This window comes from Drosophila pseudoobscura, chromosome X, assembly GCF_009870125.1.
Source record: "Drosophila pseudoobscura strain MV-25-SWS-2005 chromosome X, UCI_Dpse_MV25, whole genome shotgun sequence".
In the NCBI taxonomy this organism is placed as follows: Eukaryota; Metazoa; Arthropoda; class Insecta; order Diptera; family Drosophilidae; genus Drosophila; species Drosophila pseudoobscura.
In genome coordinates this window covers 4,097,239-4,117,842 of record NC_046683.1, presented here as the reverse complement: position 1 = coordinate 4,117,842, position 20,604 = coordinate 4,097,239, and the positions used below count along the sequence as shown (strand labels likewise).

Here is a 20,604-nt window from a genome sequence, read left to right as displayed (position 1 = left end):
GCTCACGCTGGATATGCCTGGGTCCGTTTCTGCTGGGGACTGGGCCTTGGCCTGCGCCTGGGCCTGGGCCTGGGGGGCTTGTGCCGCATGTCGTGCGGTCTCGTTTCGCAACGTTTTTATTTTCTTTACCGATGCTGTTGTTGTTTGGTCTGCTCTGCTCTGCTCTGCCCGTTGCGATTGCGACATGATCATCGACACGATCTGTGAAATTGCCAGCGCTATTGAACTCAAATATGGCCGGGGCACACACAGAAAGAGAGAGAGAGAGCGCAGGAGCTGAGAAAGGAGATGGAGCTGGGGCTGGGGCTGGAGCAGGGGCCATGGGCCTAGCATCGGGTCTGGCATCTGCATCTGCATCTGGCATCCGGCATCCGAGTGGCTCTGCCCCCAGAGGAGGGAAGGAGGCAATGGATGCACCGATATTCTTTTGGCATTCGCATTGGTAACGTCTGCATGTCGACCATGTCAAACGTGTTGACTTTTGACTCTGACTCCCCCCCCCTCCACCCCCACCCCCAGACTCGTACAACACAGAAATCGACGGCGTCTGCAAAAGTGCAGTTTAATGTCTCAAAAATTTATCGTTGGCGTTTCGGTATGCACTCTGCTCCAAACATGGGCAATAAACCACACAAAAACAAAGCAAACAAAAGCCCAAATACAGACCCAGAGACCTTTCAAAACTACACACTACTAAAAACTGCAAAAAGAAAGCCAAAAAACAGCAACAAGAAATCATTCAAAATATGTTTAGGGTAAAAGGAAATAAACCGAGAACACGACAAAACAATTTGGCTATAAGGAATGCAATCGGCGGCAAGAGAGGTCACCATTCAAATGGGACAAAAATTGATCTTTTAAAGATCTTCCAAGTATTTAAAGCCCATGGAAATATGGGGAGCAAATGCATAGAACTTGAGACTAGATTTGGTATCGTTCGCACTTGTCGTGGGAGATGGGAAAAACGTAAACAGAAAGAGAGGAACCAGGAGCACTAGTCATGCTCTAGTACACACAAGACTAATATATCCCCGTACTCGTTGAATGAATAGTAATGTTGGCATCAAAATGGAAACTTTTCTGCCCATTCGTGGTCAAAACTCATATACAGTAGCATAATTTTTGATTTCGTTGCAGAAAGCAACCACTTGTTGGGGCCTCGGTGGTTCGCTGTTCACGTTTGTGTGCCTTTCAGTGCCTAATTTGCATATCTAACTATCTTACCGGGAACTCCAACTGAAACTGCAACTAGAACTGGGTCCAGGCTCTCCAGGGAGCAGGCCTGACCAGAGCTCTCCTCTTTGCTGACTGATAATAAAGTTTTTAATAGGAAATTGCTATTAACTTATTGATCATGGCATGGACAATGGTCCACTGCTGCGGCCCGCCTCGGGGCAATTGTTGAGAATTTCAATTTCAATTGAATTGTTCCATGTTGCTACAGCCCCAGAATATGGCCCAGCGGCAAGTCGATTGTCTGATTTTTGTCCAGTGATTTTTGTTCGTTGCTGGCTTGTGTTTTTATTATTTTTCATTTTTATAGGCAGAGCCAAGCAGGATGGTGGACTGTGATTTTTTGTATGCTGTCCGGTGTGCTGTCCGCTTGCATAATATGGGGCCGGGGCCCATAGATTTGTGATTCAATGGGGGCATTTGAATGGATCGGCATAGCCGGGCGAGGCGAGCCCCCTGCCCCCTGCCCCATGCCCCATGCCTTTCCACCGATCCGATCAGCATTCATTTTTGGCGATAGCGCGTCATTTTGAGTTTATGTCAGAGTCGCAGTCGCAGTCACAGTCGCAGTCGCAGTCGGAGGGAGTCGGAATGGGAGTTGGTATGGGAGTCGGAATCGAAGCCGCAGATGGGGCTGGGGGCTGGGGGCTGGTGGATGGGGCTTGAGATGGAGACAGAGAGCCACTGGTTGCCATAAATGGCACAATATGTATAAATTTGTAAAAGTAATTGCAGTGCGGAGACAATGGCCTGGCCTAAGATCTTGACGCTGATGTTGATGTCTGATGCCTTCTGCAGGCAGGCTTTTCCCTCTGTCTCTGCCTCTGTCTCTGCCACTGCTGCCACGGCAGCCTCATGCCAAACTCCCAACTGCTGACCATATTTGGCCGGGTACTGGGACCAGAGATGGTTGGCATCGGGGCCGGGACTGAAAGCTGGTGAGAAGGGGCGGCGGCAGAGAGCCCCGTGCGTGTTTTATGTCCAACTGCCAGCCATTTATACATTATAAAACTATATAAACACACAGAACTGCAGAGATGCGAAGCGATGCAATGCGATTCAATGCGATGATGTTACTCCCTGCCCCTGCCCCTACCCTTACCCCAGGCACAGTGTCATGAGGTGCATGAGAAAATGGATTGAAAAATAAGGTTCTGAAGAAGGGAACTAACCGAAAGTCACATAAATACATACCATGCAAAAAAATAATAGAAATGTAACAAAAGAAAATTGTCTATATTTTAATCCTGAATTTTTTTTGTTACCTAATTTAAAAACGATTGAAATTGAACTGAATTGAATATTGAATATTATATTTTGTGGCACTACTGCATTATCGAAAATCAGTATAGATATCAGTTATAGGGTTAGGGTTATATATTATCAGCTGTCCACTAAATTGGAGAATCAGTTCCTGAATGAAGACATTTCTCAAAAAAAAAATGGTTATTAATCCAAAATCTTGATCCTTCATCGAGTACTAGTACAATATTTTCTAGAATAAATCTGTGAATATGGAAAAGTACTGGAATAAACCCTGGCTTCAAACCTGCCTGTCTATCTAGTCTACCTTTCAAGAACTTTTACAAACACTTTGGGCACACTGTTCTTAAGGGGGCGGGGATCGGTCTGTTAATTCGCTTTGGCCATTTTAGGAAGGCCGGCCGCTCCATACAGTTGGCCTGCCATTGTTTCACATCTTCACAAAATAATTTCCATGCCTCCAAAATGCCTCTATCATGCCTCTCTTTCTTTTAGCATACATATCTCCCTCTCCCCCGCACTCGCTCAATCGCTCACTCACTCTATGTATCTTGATCTCTCTCTGTGTCTCTGTCTTTGCAGGCCTGTGCACCGCGATATGTGTTCCACACGATGACGCCATCGAGGGCGATGCGCTATGACCCAGTGGGCACCTGCTTCACCTCCCATAACTTCGAGCAGTTCCACGAGCTATCCCCCTGCCGGACAAGTGAGTAAAAGCTGTACAGATTAACCCAGACATAACTTGAACCTGCGCTTCGGTGTAAGCGTGATTTCTGCTGTTCCTCGCCGTGTAATGTCCTCTCATGCCATGCATGTCCCTATTCGTTCCATTGAGTGTGACTGTAATTTGAGTGGAAGGGAATCCCCTGAAGAGCGAAATTCAAACTGTCAGTTCTTTTTCTTTTTCTTGCCTTACTTATTTTTTGTTGTATCTTTTTTTGGTAGTCCCAGAGTATCGAATAACGGTAACTGAGTGCTCAGCGGTTCAGCGAAAGTGAAAAGAAATCGTATCATCATTAAAGCTTGTGAATCTTTTGTGGAAATATTTGTTGCTTTAACTTAAAGCTTAAGTACAAATGTTGTTAGGAGAAAAATGCCACTACTGCGATGATCGAGATCTAATCAGCAGTCTAGATAAGATGTTCGATCAACAGTCTTCATCAATGGCCAAATAAAGGTCCAAAGGTCATATGGTACATACTTATGTACATATGTGTGCCTGTACGAAGGATCCCAGCGAGGGAATCAAAAAGAGACATTTCGAAATATTCATTACGAATATTTACTTATCAGGTATTCCAGACATCTGTTTACGGGATCTTTCATTATCAAAGGAATCGAAATAATGAAATCCTAAATGAGCTTTTAGTTCTCTGTAACCTCGGATTTCACAGAGATGTGTCTTAGAAAACAATGTGTTCCTAAAAAGGTTGTCAAAAAAGAGTCGATATAGTAGTCTATCTAAAGGATTTGCAGATCCCCAATCACATGATAAAACCAATATTCCAATGAAAGTACATCTCTTCACGGACTAATTTGGTTCATTTCAAGAACAAATGAAACCATAAACCTCCAAAACTCAAAATCTACACCCACCTGAAGACACCACCCACCCGCCGATGCCGACAGATCCAATGAAAGATTTATGGGTCGTGACAGCCAACAAATATATGGGTGCTCCCCGGTATCAAAAGAAGAAACTGAAAACATATCTATTCGGAGTAGTTTTTGGATGTTTTTGTACATCTAAAAATATTTAATTTGATGTTCAAAGTATTTGTTTTCCCCTCCTATCGAAGAATGCATCACAGGGAAGTCGTTCTCTTTCGCTTTCTTTTACCTCCCAATTTTGTTGTTATTGTTGTGTTTTTTTGTTTTTGTTTTTGCTTTTGGGACAGCCTGCCAAATTTGTTTGCTTAGTCATCGCATTATACGGGCTATATATGATACATATACATATACCTATACCTCTATACCTATATAACACATGTGGCATTCGCCTCCTCCTCCGCAAACGTTCTGCCTAGGTGTGAGTATTTTTAGCATCGCTTACCAGATGCAAAGCATAGATGCTATATACACACAAGTATATACTATGGTATATTATGGATCTGTGTATGGAGGTGGATGGATCTAAAGATACATACAGATGCACATAGTATGTATGAGTATTATTATATGGCTCTGCTGGCATATGGCAAACATTGGGGTGTTGGGGCTGCTGGAACTAGTTCATTATGGGGGAAGATTTGTTTTGGCTTTTGTCAATGAACAGAAACTGGGACCAGGATCTGCCTATGCATCGATCTAATGACCTATGCATTTATATGTGAGTGTTTTTTAGGATTCAGTGTGCCATCCTCTGATTGTTCTGATGGAGCTCCCAGTCGAATACCCCTCCCTCCTCCCTCCACAATGATGAGATTTCTCAATCCCCGCAGCCAATATGGTCAGACCAAGGGCAATTTAACGATTCTAAGCACATTGGGACCAGGCCGAGCATATTCCCATTGGTCTTGTTCACCGTCATCATCATCCACATCGTCATCATCATCCGCATTGGGGCTGCTGTGGGGTTATTAATGCTGCCGCTGGATGTTGCAGTTGTGAAATGATTAGCAGCAGACCCATCTTGACAGTTCGCTTCAGCACATTCCGACATCACTGAAAGCAATAAATACCAACTTAACGCACAAAATGCCAAACTAAATAGTTAAACGAAACACAAAACAAAAAAAAAACGTCCAGCAACAACAGCAACGACAACGAAAAGGGTAAATCAAACAACAAAAGCGGAATAAAACCATGAATCCATGAACACTAAAAATCGTTGCGCCGAAGTCAATATACCCTGAAGATCAAGATCGTTAAGATCTACTCAAAATTTTCTGAACACTAATTATTACCGCTCTACTTTTGAAGGACTTTCGTTCAGTAATCGGCTTAAACAAGTGGATGCAACACTCTACTCTTAATATAGATATGTACAGATATATGTAATTATAATCCTATTTGGATTGGCTGGTATTGCTTATAAGGCCATATGTTTGTAACTATCGAAACTTCCTTCCTAGCTTGGCCATATGTATTGTATGTAGGTATACTCCTTATCGATGAGGCTAGAAAGAGCTTTTACAGACTACGGGTATCGGTACCAAAATCTGGCCTAAACCATAATACCTCCTTAAAGGGTATAGTATACCAAAAGACACACACACACAACCATACACACAAATCGTTGAATGTCCAAGTCCGAGTTGGTGCTGGAGCTGAGTGGAGTCGCTCTTCGTGCCCTTGCTAAAAACTAATTGTAATTCAAGACGGGGCGATTTTATTATGTGAATTACTACAACTGCACGCACTCGCACACACACACACACACGCCACAGACAATGCCTTGGGTATGTCCAGGTACACATAGGTACTACATATGTACACATACGAGCGCACGTGTGTGAGAGTGAGTGCCTTACAAAAAGTTGACTTATGCGATTGCTGCTGCCGCGACGTCAGCGACATGTCGCTGCCTGCCTTCGGCCCCCCGGCTCCGTCGGGCTCCGGCTCGCTGCGCTCAAATTGAAACACTTCGGAGACAAATTGTTATCGTTTAATTTGATCAAACGCACGATCTGCCTGTTGATTTCTCTCTTGTTTTTGCTCGCTCTTCCTCTCTCTCTCTCTCTCTCTCTCTCGGTGTCTCCAGCCTTATCGTTGCTCTCATGCGAAGGCAGGCGACATAATGGTACTCGTGGAGTGCGAGGGTATGCTGCATTCGTGTAGATCTGTGCAACAGGCAGAAATACTGCATCCGTTCTTAGCACAAAGTGAAAGTATTAATGATTAGCATAGTCAGCCGACATTCGATCCATTTTCGAAGCTTTGAAGAAACACAAACTCAATTTCCAAAATGCCCACGCAAATGGAATTTATTTTAACAAGAGAAGAGAATTCTTTTTGGCAGATTATTTAAGCCAATATAAAAAAAACCGACTAAAACCAAATTTTTGAAAAGTTACTCTGCTCATTGCTTTAACTCTGGCCCTGGCTGTGCCAAGCGCTACTATTGGGTACTACATGGTCGGGACCCACTTCCAATGGGTCTGTTTGCTGACTCGTTTTTGTGCTGTTCCCTCTGCGTGATTTTGTATTTGGTAGCAAAGCAACATTCGCAAGACACTTTGCCGGACAGTCTGGCACAGAAACAAACAAAAGGCGGAGCCCAACAAAAGGATGTGTGGATCTGATCTGTTGCTGTTGCTGTGGCTGTGGCTGTGGCTGTCCACTTTAGGCCTTAGCCTTACCTTCGTCTTGATCTTTTTGTTTGCCGCTCTGCTGTCGCTGTTGCTGTTGCTGTTGCTGTCACTGTTGTTGCTGTTGCCTCGGCTGTTCTCTGTACGTATTGTTGTATTTTCATTTCAATGTCCATCGGATGTCTGGCAGTTTACCCCAAAGGCGCGCTCTAATCCTTTTATGTTGCTCTCCACCAACTCGACCAACTCGACCAACTCTCCCGTACCGGACTGACAAATAGCAGCGCAATTTATTGCATTGCATCGGTAATTATTTGCAATTTATTGTCCCACATACTTATCCGATCCGATCCCTCTGCCCTCTCGAACCATTTGCTGCCCTCGGCAGGGGCAGGCTCATTGAGCTGTGCCCGAACATTTATGAGGAAATCACAATGCCGTGCCTAAATGGTCAACTGTGACTGACATTCTCACTCTTTCCTCCTCGGTCACTCACTCACCTGATATCTCTCTTTCTCCTACTTGCAGACAACTGGGGTTATCATCGCCAGGGCTCGTGTCAGGCCGGCTTCAGTGCAGCCGTCAACAAAGTAAGTATTCACTGTATACCCTACTATACCCTACTATGAATCAAGGATTATATAAAGTGGAATTAGTATTTTTTATTATGAGAACTGTTAGTGGGATCCAAAGCTGATAAATCTATAGTTTCTAAAAGGATTCTTCGATATTTTCAGTTTTTATATGGTTTCTAAGAAGTTGTTCGCAGATATGTAGAAAACTAAAAAGGTATCCTTATTATAGGATGCGATAAACAGAGGCTATACATAAATAGATCAGAATATGGTATTCCGAAAATCAAAGAGCATTACGAGTTCGTCCATGTCAAGCAATCCGTATAAAAAGAGACCTACCTACCCAATCTTTACTTGCCTCTTTCTACAAAGGTTTTTTGTATTTTTTTTTTTTTTGGGTTCATTGAGTTATTATATGCATGGAAAGGCTGGAGAGGGGGCACAGAGTAGGATGGCGGCATGGGCATGTCTTCGGCGTGGGCACGTTTAGTTGGCACCTCGTTGGAGATCGTGGCATAACATTTGCATTCACAATTGCATCCACAGCATTCGATCTGACTATATATTTTGTTTTTTTTCCCCCCCCCGTTTCGTTTCTTTTCCCTCTAGAATGGCTCGCGTTTGTTCATTGGCGCACCTGGCAGTTGGTACTGGCAAGGTAAGTGCACGTTTTTCCCACATGTACCGTGTACCGTTGTTCTACTTATTTTTCTATCTGTCTATCAAAACCTACAATATGTTACTTTTGTACCTTGTACCTTTTTGTCTATTGAGACGATTTACTTTTACTGTATGTATTTTGAATTTGCTGTTCTTTCTAGTACTCGTATCTCGTATCTCAATGAACAATCCAAACAATTATCCAATGTATTTAGTCATAGCTAGAGCTCTAAGTATTATTCCTAGATGATCTCCAAACTCAAGAACTCCTACAACAAGAAACACACAGACACAAACACACTCACCCAACCAAATACACACCAAAACACACACAAAGTCCCGTAGTCTGGTTTGAATTTGAAGTTATTTTCCCGTATTCATAGCATTTGTCCTCGTATCCCCCCCAAAAAGCTAAAAGATCTCCAGTATCCCAAGTAAATCTATTGAATTTTGTTTCTGTTTGCTCTCCAGTGTACAAAAAGCACAATGAGTTGTTTTTTTCTTCTTACATATACTCGTATGTATGTACTTTCCCTAGTTTAGTTTATTTCCCCTATTTTCTGTGCCTAATATTGTTGGTCGTCCTAAGAGTCTTAAGGCAGTCCCTAACCTAAGTAATATCCACAAAGAAAACCAATTAAACCTTACACCTTAAAGATATGTATCTATGTATCTCTATTCTGGGCCTAGTTCTATGTTTGTATTGTAATCCAGCTTCCTATAAGATAGGAACATCCCAACATTTACCCAAGTCTCTAACACCTGATCCATAGATCTAAGCGGACCATCCATCCAGTCGAAGCGAATCAGCATCTGTAGAAGATTTGTTGAATGCCATACTATGTCGGGACGTAGCCTATGACCTGACCCTTAATGTGATGATTCCTAGTGCATGTCGCATTGTACTTGTATTTAGAGAATAGTCTAAGCTTAGGTGCAGATTGTAACAGACATAATATAAATCTATTCAGAAATGGTAGCTGTGCATTTAACAAGATCTCACTTGTATGTGCTCTGAAGGGCTTGTAAGATTAGTTAGATGCACGGCTACAGTACAGTATTGGTAGAATAGAGTCGCATAAGATAAGTCGTATATAGTCGTATTGTGTTGTCGAGTTGTTGTCATCAAAATTGTTTAACCCCAATTGGCCTAACGTCGCACTATTGTCGCTGCCCGAAGCTAACAATTGTACCGTACTTTGTATTGTACCCACAAGAGCGAACCAAAAATTTCTAGAATCATTATGCTAACGAAAATCATTCAACACTCGACGGCAAAAGTCGGTAGTGACTGTACTTTGATTATTGTAAACGTAACCGAAAACATCCTTAGCTGCATCTTAGCTGTACCGTATCCGGTACACTACTGTCTACTGTAACTTTAACTGTAACTTTAACTGTAACTTTAACTGTAATTGTACCTGTACCTGTATCTGTATCTGTACCTGAACCGTAAAGCGCGTCATGTCTCACCTACTATTTTTTTTTGTATTTTTCGTTGTCTTATTTGATTAATCTAAATTATGTATTCTCTCTTTCTCTTTCTTTTTTGATCCTTTACCCACTGTCTCACCTTACCCACTCTCCCTCTCTCTCTCTCTCTATGTGTGTGTGTGTCGGTGCAAAATGCATGCAATTTTGTACCGTACCGTATTCACAAACACACACAAAAAAAAAATATATGACGTATGCATTCTGTACCGATCGCCATGAACTGTGTCTGTTGCTCAACCCCAACAAAACCAAACAAATATCACACAACTCGATCACCACAAACCAACAACCAAACCTATCAACATATTTCCAAAACTTCTGTTGCTATTAAAACCCGAAACACACTGAATACAAAATAAAAAGGACAAACCTACTCAATACCGCCCGATGCCGAGTTTCCATTTAAGCCGCCTTATTATCAGCCCTTCGGCACTGGAGGTAATAATAATAAAAAAAAAAATAAAAAAAATAAAACGCAAAAACCAAATACGCTTCTCACACACTGCCTCAAAACTCAACCACAACCCGAAACTGTACCTACGAACATTAACCTATAGCTGCCAAAAGTACCTAAACATCTACACACACACAAAACACACTCAAACGATCTCCATAAATGGTGTCTGATAATGCAAAATATTCAAATATCAAAATATCGAATCACATTAAACCTGAAAAGGGGTATAAAAACATCAATCATCATCGTGCGAACACTGCTGTATCCTGGAAGAAAAGCAATGAATATTCATTTGTTCCATGGCATCCAACAGATATCGCCAGAGAACTCGCCGCATCGCCTCGAAAGCTACGCTGACTAATCTGGGAGAGTAAACCAAACCAACCCAAAACGATCTCCCCGCTTTATCTCACTATCTCTGCCTTTTCCCCATCTCGCTTTGTCCATGTCCGCTTCTCTGGTGATTGTCGCGATTGCTTCTATAGACAGATGATGGATGAAAGCGAAACCCCTATTCGAGCTGGGAATTTCTATTTCATCTGCTCCTGGCTTCTACCTATGCATATACTTATAAGGTTTTGGGGATAAACGAAGGAGCTATGTTTGGAACGGCAGAGGAGGAACTTGTTTATTTTTTATATCTTTGTTTCAATATTGTTTCAGTTTTACTCTTTCATTATTTTGTTTTTGTATTCTAATTTGTTTGAAAGTTAAGCTATTCCAGGTCCTTTGGGATAAGGTAGGATACAAGTGGAACTGAAAAACAGGGTCGCATTAATTTTGATTCAATGCTTTGTGGACTTAGTAGTGTTAGTGGAAAGAGCTTTCGATTGATTGTACTACAGATATAGTCGAACTTTTTCAACATTTTTCTATGTGGTTTATTTCAATATGTAATATAGTGTTCCCTCATTGGGTTACATGAAAGACTATACAAAAATCCTTTTTTCTTTCGGGGTCTTACGTAATGCAGAGTCAATTTACTGTGTCATGCCCAAGCTACGTATTTTGTTTTTGCTTTCTTGGGACCGATAGGCGAAGTTGGCGAAAGATCTCTTAAAAGAGAATTGAGGTTCCAGTAGTGAAGTACCCCGCGCAGCCGTACAATTTCTTCCTGATGCAATATCTTTTCATTTTATAGTCGTAGGTTATATGAAAGAGAAGCTGAACGAAAGAGTTAGAAGGAAGAATTTTGAAACTATTTTAGCTTATTCTGCGAGAAGGAGAACCTTTACTTTTCATCATCTTCCCTTCCCCTCTGCCGTGGCCACCTCTTTCGTCTACCCACCATAACCATTACCTAGCATTTAAGATCTTTAGCTGTGCATGTCTGCTCTCATGTCTGCGCTGGTAGTTTATTTGGGTGTTTGGCTGTACTACTAACCGGAATGCAACCTAATCATAATCTGCACGATCTCTGAAGCATGTCCAGGGGTGGAAATACCCCTGCTGCCAACCACATCTATCTATCCATATACCCATAATATAGTAGACTTCTTGTAGTGTAATCGTTGTTGTTGCTGCTTTAGCTGGATTAGTTCCACATGCAAATCAATCCCTAATGTCGTTGTTGTTCAGCATGTCCATAGCCATGTAGCGTACTCACCACAAATCACCAAGAGAAAACCCGATAATGATCTGAAGATGATCTGAACTTGGATCGAAACGGTTCACTAACTCAAGTGTTTCCAATGCTTCCACAGGTCAGGCCTCCTCCCACGATGTGACCAAGCCGGAGAACCAAGTCTTCTCCACGGTCGAGAGCACCTCGGTCAACGATGACTCGTATCTGGGGTACTCCATGGTCACCGGGGACTTTGATGGCGATCGCAGTGAGGATGTGGCCATTGGCAAGCCCCGTGGCGCCAATCTTACTGGCCAGGTCGTGGTCAACCGCTGGAACATGGCCAATATCTTGAACATTACTGGTCGACAGATTGGCGAATACTTTGGCTACGCCCTAGCCTCCAGCGACGTGGATGGCGATGGCCTGGACGATCTCATTATTGGTGCACCCATGTTCACGGAGTTGGACAACGTGGAGGGCAAGTACGATGTGGGCCGCGTCTATGTGCTGATCCAGGGCGGGCACACTGCCGCCCAGTTCTTTACCACGGAGCATATACGCGACGGATTCCAGACGAAGGGTCGCTTCGGTCTCGCCCTCACCACCCTGGGTGATGTGAATGGCGATGGCTATGGCGACTTTGCTGTGGGCGCTCCCTATGACGGACCCGAGGGCAGGGGCGTTGTGTATATCTACCATGGATCGTCGATGGGTCCGCTGGCGAAACCCTCTCAGATCATACGCGCTGAGCAGCTGGTGGAAGGTGCCCCCTATCCGCGCACCTTCGGCTTTGCCCTTTCGGGTGGGGTGGACATGGATGGTAACACGTATCCGGATCTGGCTGTGGGCGCCTACAGCTCCGATCGGGTGTACCTGTTCAAGTCCCGGCCCGTGGCTGCTGTCAATGCGGAGACGACCTTTGCCAGTCCCTCGAAGCTGATCAGCCTCGATGATCGCAGTTGTCAGCTCCAGAGGGATCATAAGAGGGTGCCCTGCATGCTGCTGACCACCTGCTGGAGCTTCACCGGCCGCTACTTGCCCGATCAGCTGGACTTTGATGTGTCCTGGCTGCTGGACGCCAAGAAGGTGCGCAATCCCCGCATGTTCTTCCTTCGGGATGAGGGCAAGAATATCAGGAACCAGACGATCCGTTTGAATTATGGACAAAATTACTGCCTCAACGAAACGGTCTACATAATGGACAAGGTCCAGGACAAGCTTACGCCCTTGGAGGTCGAGGCCCGCTACAATCTGCGCAGCAGTCGTCCCCTCGAGCCCGTGGTTCGACGCAGGCGCGGCATCCTCGAGCCGGTAATCGATCAGAACCGTGAGATCGTCGTGCGCGATGCCATCAACATCCAGAAGAACTGTGGACCCGACAACATCTGCGAGCCCGATCTCAAGTTGGAAATCAAGTAAGTCGAACAGTAGCCGTCGTGCCACAGCCCAGACCTAACCGAATCTCTTACAGAACTGTGGATAAATATCTGTTTGGTTCGCCCGAACCACTCACCGTCGAAGTCCTGATCTCGAACAACAACGAGGATGCCTTCGAGGCAGCCTTCTATATGATCACACCCCGGGACCTGGAGTTCCGTAAGCTACAGCAGCTGGGAGAGAAGAAGGACACGCCCATTACCTGCTCGGCCCCCACGCCGGCGAACAATCATACGCTCAAGTGCGACATTGGCAATCCCCTGGAGTCCGGACAAATTGTAAGTAAACGATCCCTGGCCTCTGGATCCGTAACTAGCACCGATTCTGATCTGTTTCGATCTCCCTGCCCAGGCCCACTTCATGATCAGTCTAGTGCCGGCGGACAAGTACGGCAGCTCCTCCAGCTACGAATTCTACTGGGAGGCCAACTCCACAAACGTGGAGAAAGAGGGCTCCCACTTCGACAATATCTACCGCAAGAGCGTTGGCATTTGGGTGGACACGGATTTGGATATCAAGGGCACATCCCTGCCGGACTATCAGCTGTACAAGGCCGACGACTACAAGTCGCTGCAGAATGCCACCGTCGAAGAGGATATCGGACCGCAGGTAGTGCACATCTACGAGATACGCAACAATCGTCCGTCCATCATCGAGGAGGCCGAGGTCTACATCCACTATCCCTACGAGACCATTGTGGGGGATCCGCTGATGTATCTGCTCAGCCAGCCGGAGACGGGCGGTAAGATCCAATGCGAGAAGGTGTACGAAGTCAACGAACACAACCTGAAGCTGGACGATAAGCTGAAGAACAAGTCATATCTGCACGCCCAGGGCGCCATCAGCAATTCGGTGCAGTTCAGCAGCCAGGCGGCGACTGGTGCCGCTGTTGGCGGAGCTGAGAGAGCTGAGGGTCACCTGGAGATCTCTCAGGGCTCCCAGGGCGGGCAGGCCGTGACCGTCAGCCAGACTGAGGCCAAGAATCGTCTGACCCCCAAGCAGGTGGCGTTACTGGAGCGTGAGGATGCCCTCGATGTGCCCGGCGATGCATCGTATGTCCATCAGGATCGTGCTAGTCAAGCGGTGACCATCGACCAACAGGAGCCTCGCATCAATCAGAGCACCTTCACGACCATCTCCTCCTCCAGGTCGGGCTCGGGCTCGGGCTATGGCTCCGGTCATCCCAGTGCCCAGCTCCGAGGCCACAGCACTCAGGGACACATTCAGATGGCCGGCCTGCCCCAGCAATCCACCATCGTGAGCAGCAGCTCTGGGTATACGTCGGCGGGACCACAGGCTGGTGGCGGTGGGGCCAACTTTGCGGACAAATCCATGTATGGGGGACGCAGTGGCAATTTCCATGCAGGAACCCTGGATCTGGGCAGCATACCACGCAGTAATGTGGACAACGATCTCTACAGGAACAGCCAGTTCCAGGGACAGGGTCAGGGTCAGGGATTGGGACAGGGACAGTTTCACACCCAGTCATACGGACAGGGGCAAGGGCAGGGCCAGTTCGGAGCTGCGCCAGGAGGCTATCATGTGACGTACAGCTCTGGCAGCAAGCCCTACTATGGACGTGAGAATGGGGACTACTACGACGAGGATATACTTCAGCAGGGTCCTGGACAGAGTCAGGGTCAGGGCCAGGGCGGCCAAGGACACTGGTCCTCGTCCAGCTCTAGCTCTTCGCAACGTCGCTTCCGTCGCAACAGCGACCAGGAACAGGAGCAGCCCCAGCAGATCGACCTGAACTCGCCTTGCCAGTCGGCCCGCTGTCGCACCATCCGCTGTGTGGTGACCAACCTGGGCACCGAGGACGGTGATGCCGCATTTGTGGCCATTCGCGCCCGCATGGTGGCCAAGACCATGGAGAAGCTGGCCTCGAACGTGCCTCTCAATGTGTCCACGCTGGCCGTGGCCAACGTAACCCAGCTGCCATTCATTGGCCAGCCAAAGGACAAGATCATCAAGTCGCACGAGATCTTCTACAAGGCGGAACCGGAGCCGCAACAGGTGCCGGATGTGGTGCCCCTCTGGGTGGTGGTGTTGGCCGCGTGTGCGGGTGCGCTAATATTCCTGCTGCTCGTCTGGCTGCTTTACAAGGTGAGTGATCCATGATCCAAGATGGGGAATATAGAAGATATACATATAAGCTTAAGCCATATCGACTTGATCCAACGTTATCCATTACAGTGCGGCTTCTTCAATCGCAACCGACCCACGGATCACGCCCAGGAGCGACAGCCCCTTCGCAATGGCTACCATGGCGACGAGCATCTGTAGAGCTCTCCTCCCAGTTCTTCATGCAACATGAAATAACAACAACAACAACAGCAACAGCAATAATAGTAACAACAAATTACGAACTCTTAACATCGTACTAAAACAGAGACAAAACACACAACAAAATCAATGTACTAAAAACAAGGAAACTGTTCTACGATGTACTAAACACACAAGAAAGAAACGGCTCTCCGAAGGAATACCGCCGAAAGGATGGCTGCAAAGAGTCTTCGTTAACTGCCACTGTCGGCGCATTGCAGAGAACACTGTACTCTACGAGTATCAACGGTTCAACAGAGACAACAACAACAAAAACAGAACTTGCCTAGTCACGACATAAAGAACTTTCTAATGCGTAAAGGTTTTTAATTTGTAATATTTAAACCTTATGATATCCAGATGTTTATTATTATTTTTATTTTTTTGAAATTATTTTATTTTTTTACATAGTTTTGTCCTTTGCAAAAATGGATTCTCCCGAAAAGTTAAACAAGTGCTATATTAATCTGTACTAAAGAAGCGGAGTAACAGAACCTAATGCTAAGTGAATGAATGTCTGGAAAGCGTATGAGTGCGAATGAATGATGCAATGGGTGTGAATGAGTGGGAGTGATATGTAGCTAATATGTGAAAACGAAAAAGAAACGATTATAGATAAGTGCCGGGAATAGAAATGAAATGAAACTAAATTAATTGAAATGCTGCCCACAGAGAAGCTGTCCTATACATATATACATATATACTGCCACGCCCTCTAGCCAGCAGCTATATAACAACAAAAACAGCAACCAAAAAAAAAACAAACAAAAAAATTTATAGGTGCTACTCTGGAGTTCTCTTTTTTTTTTCTTTTCTTGAAGTTTGTTGACGCTTTTCACTAAATTACGAAAGATGTTTTTTGAAATACATTTATAAGTGTGGAAGATTGTGTTTGCCAAACTCAAAGTTTGCCAGCTGCAACGCCAAAATGTGTTAAAAAAGCAAAAACAAAAGAATTAACTAATCTTTGTAAAACCTTTTGTGTAAATACTAAAAATAAACAAAAGTAAAAACTTAAACCAGAATGGTTAGGTTTTAAATTTAAATTTTAGATTGCATTTATTTCCAAACTACATTTGGAGAAGCGCCTCACCGACTTCTTTCAGTGTATTCTCGAAATAAACGACCCCTGTTCGCTCTGATTATGTGTCTATATTTAGAATACTACCAACATAAAATAATTAACCTGGTTTCACCTGCTGCTCACAGTTAGTTTAGCCAAATTATACGCTACTGTTTAATTTATTAACTGTACTTATTAATGCGTGTCTTACATTATGAAGAATCCGTTTTTTTTGCGATAATTTCTGTATTAAATTGAATAATTTTACCATAAAAATATAAATAAAAACGAAGGTCGAGTTGTAAAAGTTAATTTTAAATGCACTTTATTCAAAAGTCAAGGGGAGTTTAAGTGAAGTTTTTGTTTTTTAAGATAATAAAAATTTGAGTTGCAAGGTAAGAGGACAATTTATTTATCCTTATAACAACTAATTTTAACTAATTGTATCATTAGATAACCCATGTTAGATAAGAAATTTTTTGGGGAACCCATGAGGCCATAAATACCCTGCTGGAGGAGAACATTGGTAGAAATAAATAAATATGAACATGAAGTCTGTTTCGTCCATTTTCCATAAATTTGTAGATTTTCAAAGTCGGTTTGCATTTCGTCATCAAACACATCAATCGACAGCGTTCTCCAGCTGGATTCATGCTCCAATAGTGCTCTAAGAAATGGTTGTCAAAACTCATAGTTATCGAAGATATTCTCACCATTCATTCGAACGTTGCCGAGCGGTTTACAGTCTCTATTTTTCATTGCCAGTAAATGTTGCTCGAATAGATCGGAAATAAGCACAAAATACTTTAAACATTTTTAACATTAACGGTTGCATTTTTAAGCGAATCCATTAAACAGCGGAAGAGAACTAAATTTTCAAAGCTCATAAATTTTGGTCATAAGTTTAACGCAAAGTACACACAAGCTGTGTACTCGTAGTACCATTTTTTGACACCAGTAAATAGAAGATCCCCAGCCTGATAGTCATGGATGAGGAGAATATTGACGTGGATGGGGTAGTGGAGACCTTTAACGGCATAACGACAATCACGGTGAGCTCCTGCCGAATCGAATATCGTACCGAATCGTACCACTAGTACTGGACTTTCTCGTGTTCCGCAGCTATTTATAAAAAATAATGATTTAATTAAGGCTTTAAATAAGCCCAAGCCTCGTTCCGAGGTACCCGATAATTCTGATAATTTTGAGACAGCCAAGGTGTCGTCTCGTTCGGAGGTGTCTGATAATTCCGATCATTTGGAGACAGCCAAGGAGTCGCTACATGACGCTGTCGATTTGCAGGAACCCTTTAAAGAGTAAACTAAAGTGAGTATTGACCGTGTGTCAGTGTGCTAATATCGTTTAAAGCCAAGTTCTGTTTCCATCACTTAGATATTCAAAGCAAAATGATGGCGGATGGCGAGATGGAGTTAGAGTTAAATTTGTTCCTAATTAAGTAGACTATTTTTTGGTCAGTCTGTTTTAAATTGTATTGTACATCCCAGGACCCATTCAGACAAGAGTGTGCAGTGACAGAGAAAGTACAGCGTCCACCACCTATATTTTCTACAATTTGTCTGTACTTTGTACAGGAAATATATTCCCAAATATGCTTGGACTTTACATGTATACATAAATTTGAATCAAATAAATTCCATGCTCATGAAGCTCATGTGTGTGATGTTTTCATTTCGTACTAAAGGAAACTTTAAATAAAATCGGTGGCAGGATACGTTCGGAACGCTGCAGTGGCGTATTGCTGATGATTGGATGGCTGATTGACGGCTCTTCCGGAGGAAGAAGGTAATTGTTACATTACCTCACTGACAACATAATTGACACGACCCCTTTGTGCTGTTATCAGGTTGCATGGATATCATTGCAAACGAGGCGGTGGAGGTAGTTCTTACTCCGGTAGAGCCCTTAGTCAACCGACAGATCATCCTTAAGTCGCTATTGGGGGATTCCGAACGTATTTACCTTCCAGGATAAGGGCTGGAAGAGCTAGAGCGTTTTTATTGGAATGTACTGTTAAGATGCAGTCCCTCCGATCCATACAAGTGGTTAATGTCTTCTCCCTCTGTAATGTTCCCCAGATCTTCAATGGAATCCTCGTATCGATAGTATCGCTGCTGGGATACCACTGTAAGTCAATCTGTGCCATCTGAGCCATCTGTGTTTTCAGCTCGTCATTGGTGACACCAGCCATAGAGTACCAAGATCCTACATGATCAGCGACATCCACGCTGCTATCAGGAAGAACACTCCAATGGTCGGATAAGTCCGGATACGTTGTTTACCCGTTAGGGCGTAATAGTAGAAGGAGCCGCTGTAGATGAGGGCGCCTGTGGTCATCAGGGTTCCGGTTAGTACGGGGTAGTGGACCAGTGGCATGGCCATCATGGCGAATGCATGCCAGAGGTGCATGCGAATGGCCCCATCAGCATAGGCCTCCGAGCGCATCTGCTCCAACGGGTCCTTTATATCTTCCAGCACGTAGCTGCAGTAGGCGCCCATTAAAATGGCCGATGTGCCACTCAGGCCGGCAAAACGCACAAAGTGGTAATTACTGCCGACTATAGCGTTCAGCGAGATATCCGGCCAGACGTATTTAGAAACGACCGAGCCCAGCGTCTGCGTCTCCTTCAGAATCATCTTTCCTTGTTCCGGAGTTATCCCAATGGCCTGAATTAGTGCCGATACGGAAGACCTAGCCGCTTGCATCACCGGATTGCCGAGGACAATGTTGTTAAAGGAGTCCTCCAGCGACATTTTATATAATTTCTCAAACTTTGGTTTGGTTTATTACAGTAAATTTGACACTGTTTGCTTTGTTTCCCAAGCCTGCTTCGATTACATAAGCGCGAAACTGTCAGTGTACAGAAATAACCAGCAGCACGCCCAATGAACTAGAGGAGTTTAATTCAAACGAAGTTTTAAACTTAAAAAAGCTATTGGCGCTGAACTTCGCGAAATCGTCTACACCTCTTAACTTGAGCAGAGTCAATAGCTCCGATCTCGAGCTGCGTGGATTCATCCTCACCTCCCATGTGTACGATATTCTTAAATTTATCCACGTTACAGATGCGGATAAATTCACCGATATACGGGCTGCAATACAATATTTTTCCCGCGTGGTAGGCATTGTAACCTTTATATATAATTAGATAGAGTAAAATATACGTACATATATACATATATATATAAATCAGGTGATTTTAAATACTAATGATGGGCGGACTATCCGAATCTTAAGGCTAATGTCCCTGTCCAGGACAGTCCCTTCTTAGGAGTTCTTCTGTGACCTCCGTGTAGTTGGAGAGTGCATACTCCCCGTTCTCGTCCGAAGGAAGCCTGGCCAGCCAGGGCATTGTAGTGCCGGCACGCAGGCAACCGACAATTTAGTTGGCATAGTCCAGATCCTTGGTGAAGAGAGCGGCGGCAAGGTCGTACTCCGAGTTGTTGGCACGTTCGATGACCCCGTCGAGCTTCTTGAATCGAATCAGCTGCTGGACGGGCCCGAATATCTTCTCGCGGGCAATGGGCATGTTGTCTCGGACATCGGCGAACACCGTTGGCTGGACAAAGTAGCCGGGAAGGCCATCGGGACGGCTACCGCCGGCCACCAGCTTGGCGCCCTGCTGCTTGCCCTGCTGGATCATGCCAAGAATCTTATCCATCTGCTCCTCGTTGACCTGGGGACCCTGCTCGGTTTTCAGATCGAAGGGATTGCCCACGGTCCTCTTCTTGGCGCGCTCTGCACTGCGCTCCACGAACTCGTCGTAGATCTTATCCTCCACAAAGGTGCGAGAGCCGGCACAGCAGCACTGGCCCATGTTGAAGAAGAGGCCGAATTGGGCCGTCTCTACGAATAGAGTCAGAAAGGATAATGTTGGGCGACTTTCCGCCCAACTCCAGGGTCACGCGCTTCAGGTTCGTGTGGCCGGATGCCAGTTGGATGAGCCACATTGACTGCTCAGCTGGCTTTAGGAAGATTGCCGGTGTTGCCGGTAGCCAGTGTGGGTCTTCTCTGTGGTCGGACTGTTGCTCCGGGGTGGTCTGGGGGCCACAAAAGCGCCAACGGGCGCCGCTGGCCGTCCACGGGAAAATCTCCCCCCACAAATCCAATTGAGATGGCACTGCTTCGATAAGTCGCGACAGCTGATCGCTATCGATTGCGTTATTGATTAAAAAATTAATACCGATGGTTTTATATCGATGGTTTACACCGATGATTATAAATCTATCGATATTTGATTATTGTTACACCGATGATT

The 20,604-nt window shown here is 44.8% G+C and overlaps 2 protein-coding genes and 1 pseudogene across 7 annotated transcripts in view; 1 reads left to right on the top strand and 2 right to left on the bottom strand.

Annotated features, from left to right (window-relative positions):
• if (integrin subunit alpha inflated) overlaps positions 1 to 16,639 on the top strand; it is a 34,481-nt gene extending 17,842 nt beyond the window's left edge. For 5 of the 6 annotated variants that reach the window (XM_015185795.2, XM_015185794.2, XM_015185796.2 and 2 more), the window contains exons 5-12: positions 3,079 to 3,205; positions 7,278 to 7,339; positions 7,934 to 7,982; positions 9,842 to 9,916; positions 11,639 to 12,917; positions 12,974 to 13,217; positions 13,291 to 15,045; positions 15,136 to 16,639. In XM_015185795.2, coding sequence (XP_015041281.2) covers positions 3,079 to 3,205; positions 7,278 to 7,339; positions 7,934 to 7,982; positions 9,842 to 9,916; positions 11,639 to 12,917; positions 12,974 to 13,217; positions 13,291 to 15,045; positions 15,136 to 15,225 — 3,681 coding nt within the window. In that variant the 3' untranslated portion in view covers positions 15,226 to 16,639. The remainder of the gene's footprint in view (positions 1 to 3,078; positions 3,206 to 7,277; positions 7,340 to 7,933; positions 7,983 to 9,841; positions 9,917 to 11,638; positions 12,918 to 12,973; positions 13,218 to 13,290; positions 15,046 to 15,135) is intronic. The other variant, XM_015185797.2, reaches the window with a different exon arrangement.
• A 1,218-nt stretch (positions 16,640 to 17,857) lies between these two features.
• LOC6902194 (transmembrane protein 256 homolog) lies at positions 17,858 to 19,349 on the bottom strand. Its single transcript, XM_002133685.3, has one exon. It carries the CDS (start codon positions 19,097 to 19,099, stop codon positions 18,551 to 18,553), a length of 549 nt encoding a protein of 182 aa, XP_002133721.1. The 5' UTR covers positions 19,100 to 19,349; the 3' UTR covers positions 17,858 to 18,550.
• Positions 19,350 to 19,465: 116 nt separating this feature from the next.
• On the bottom strand, positions 19,466 to 20,472 carry LOC6902508 (aldehyde dehydrogenase, mitochondrial-like; annotated as a pseudogene).
• Between the last annotated feature and the right edge of the window lie 132 nt (positions 20,473 to 20,604).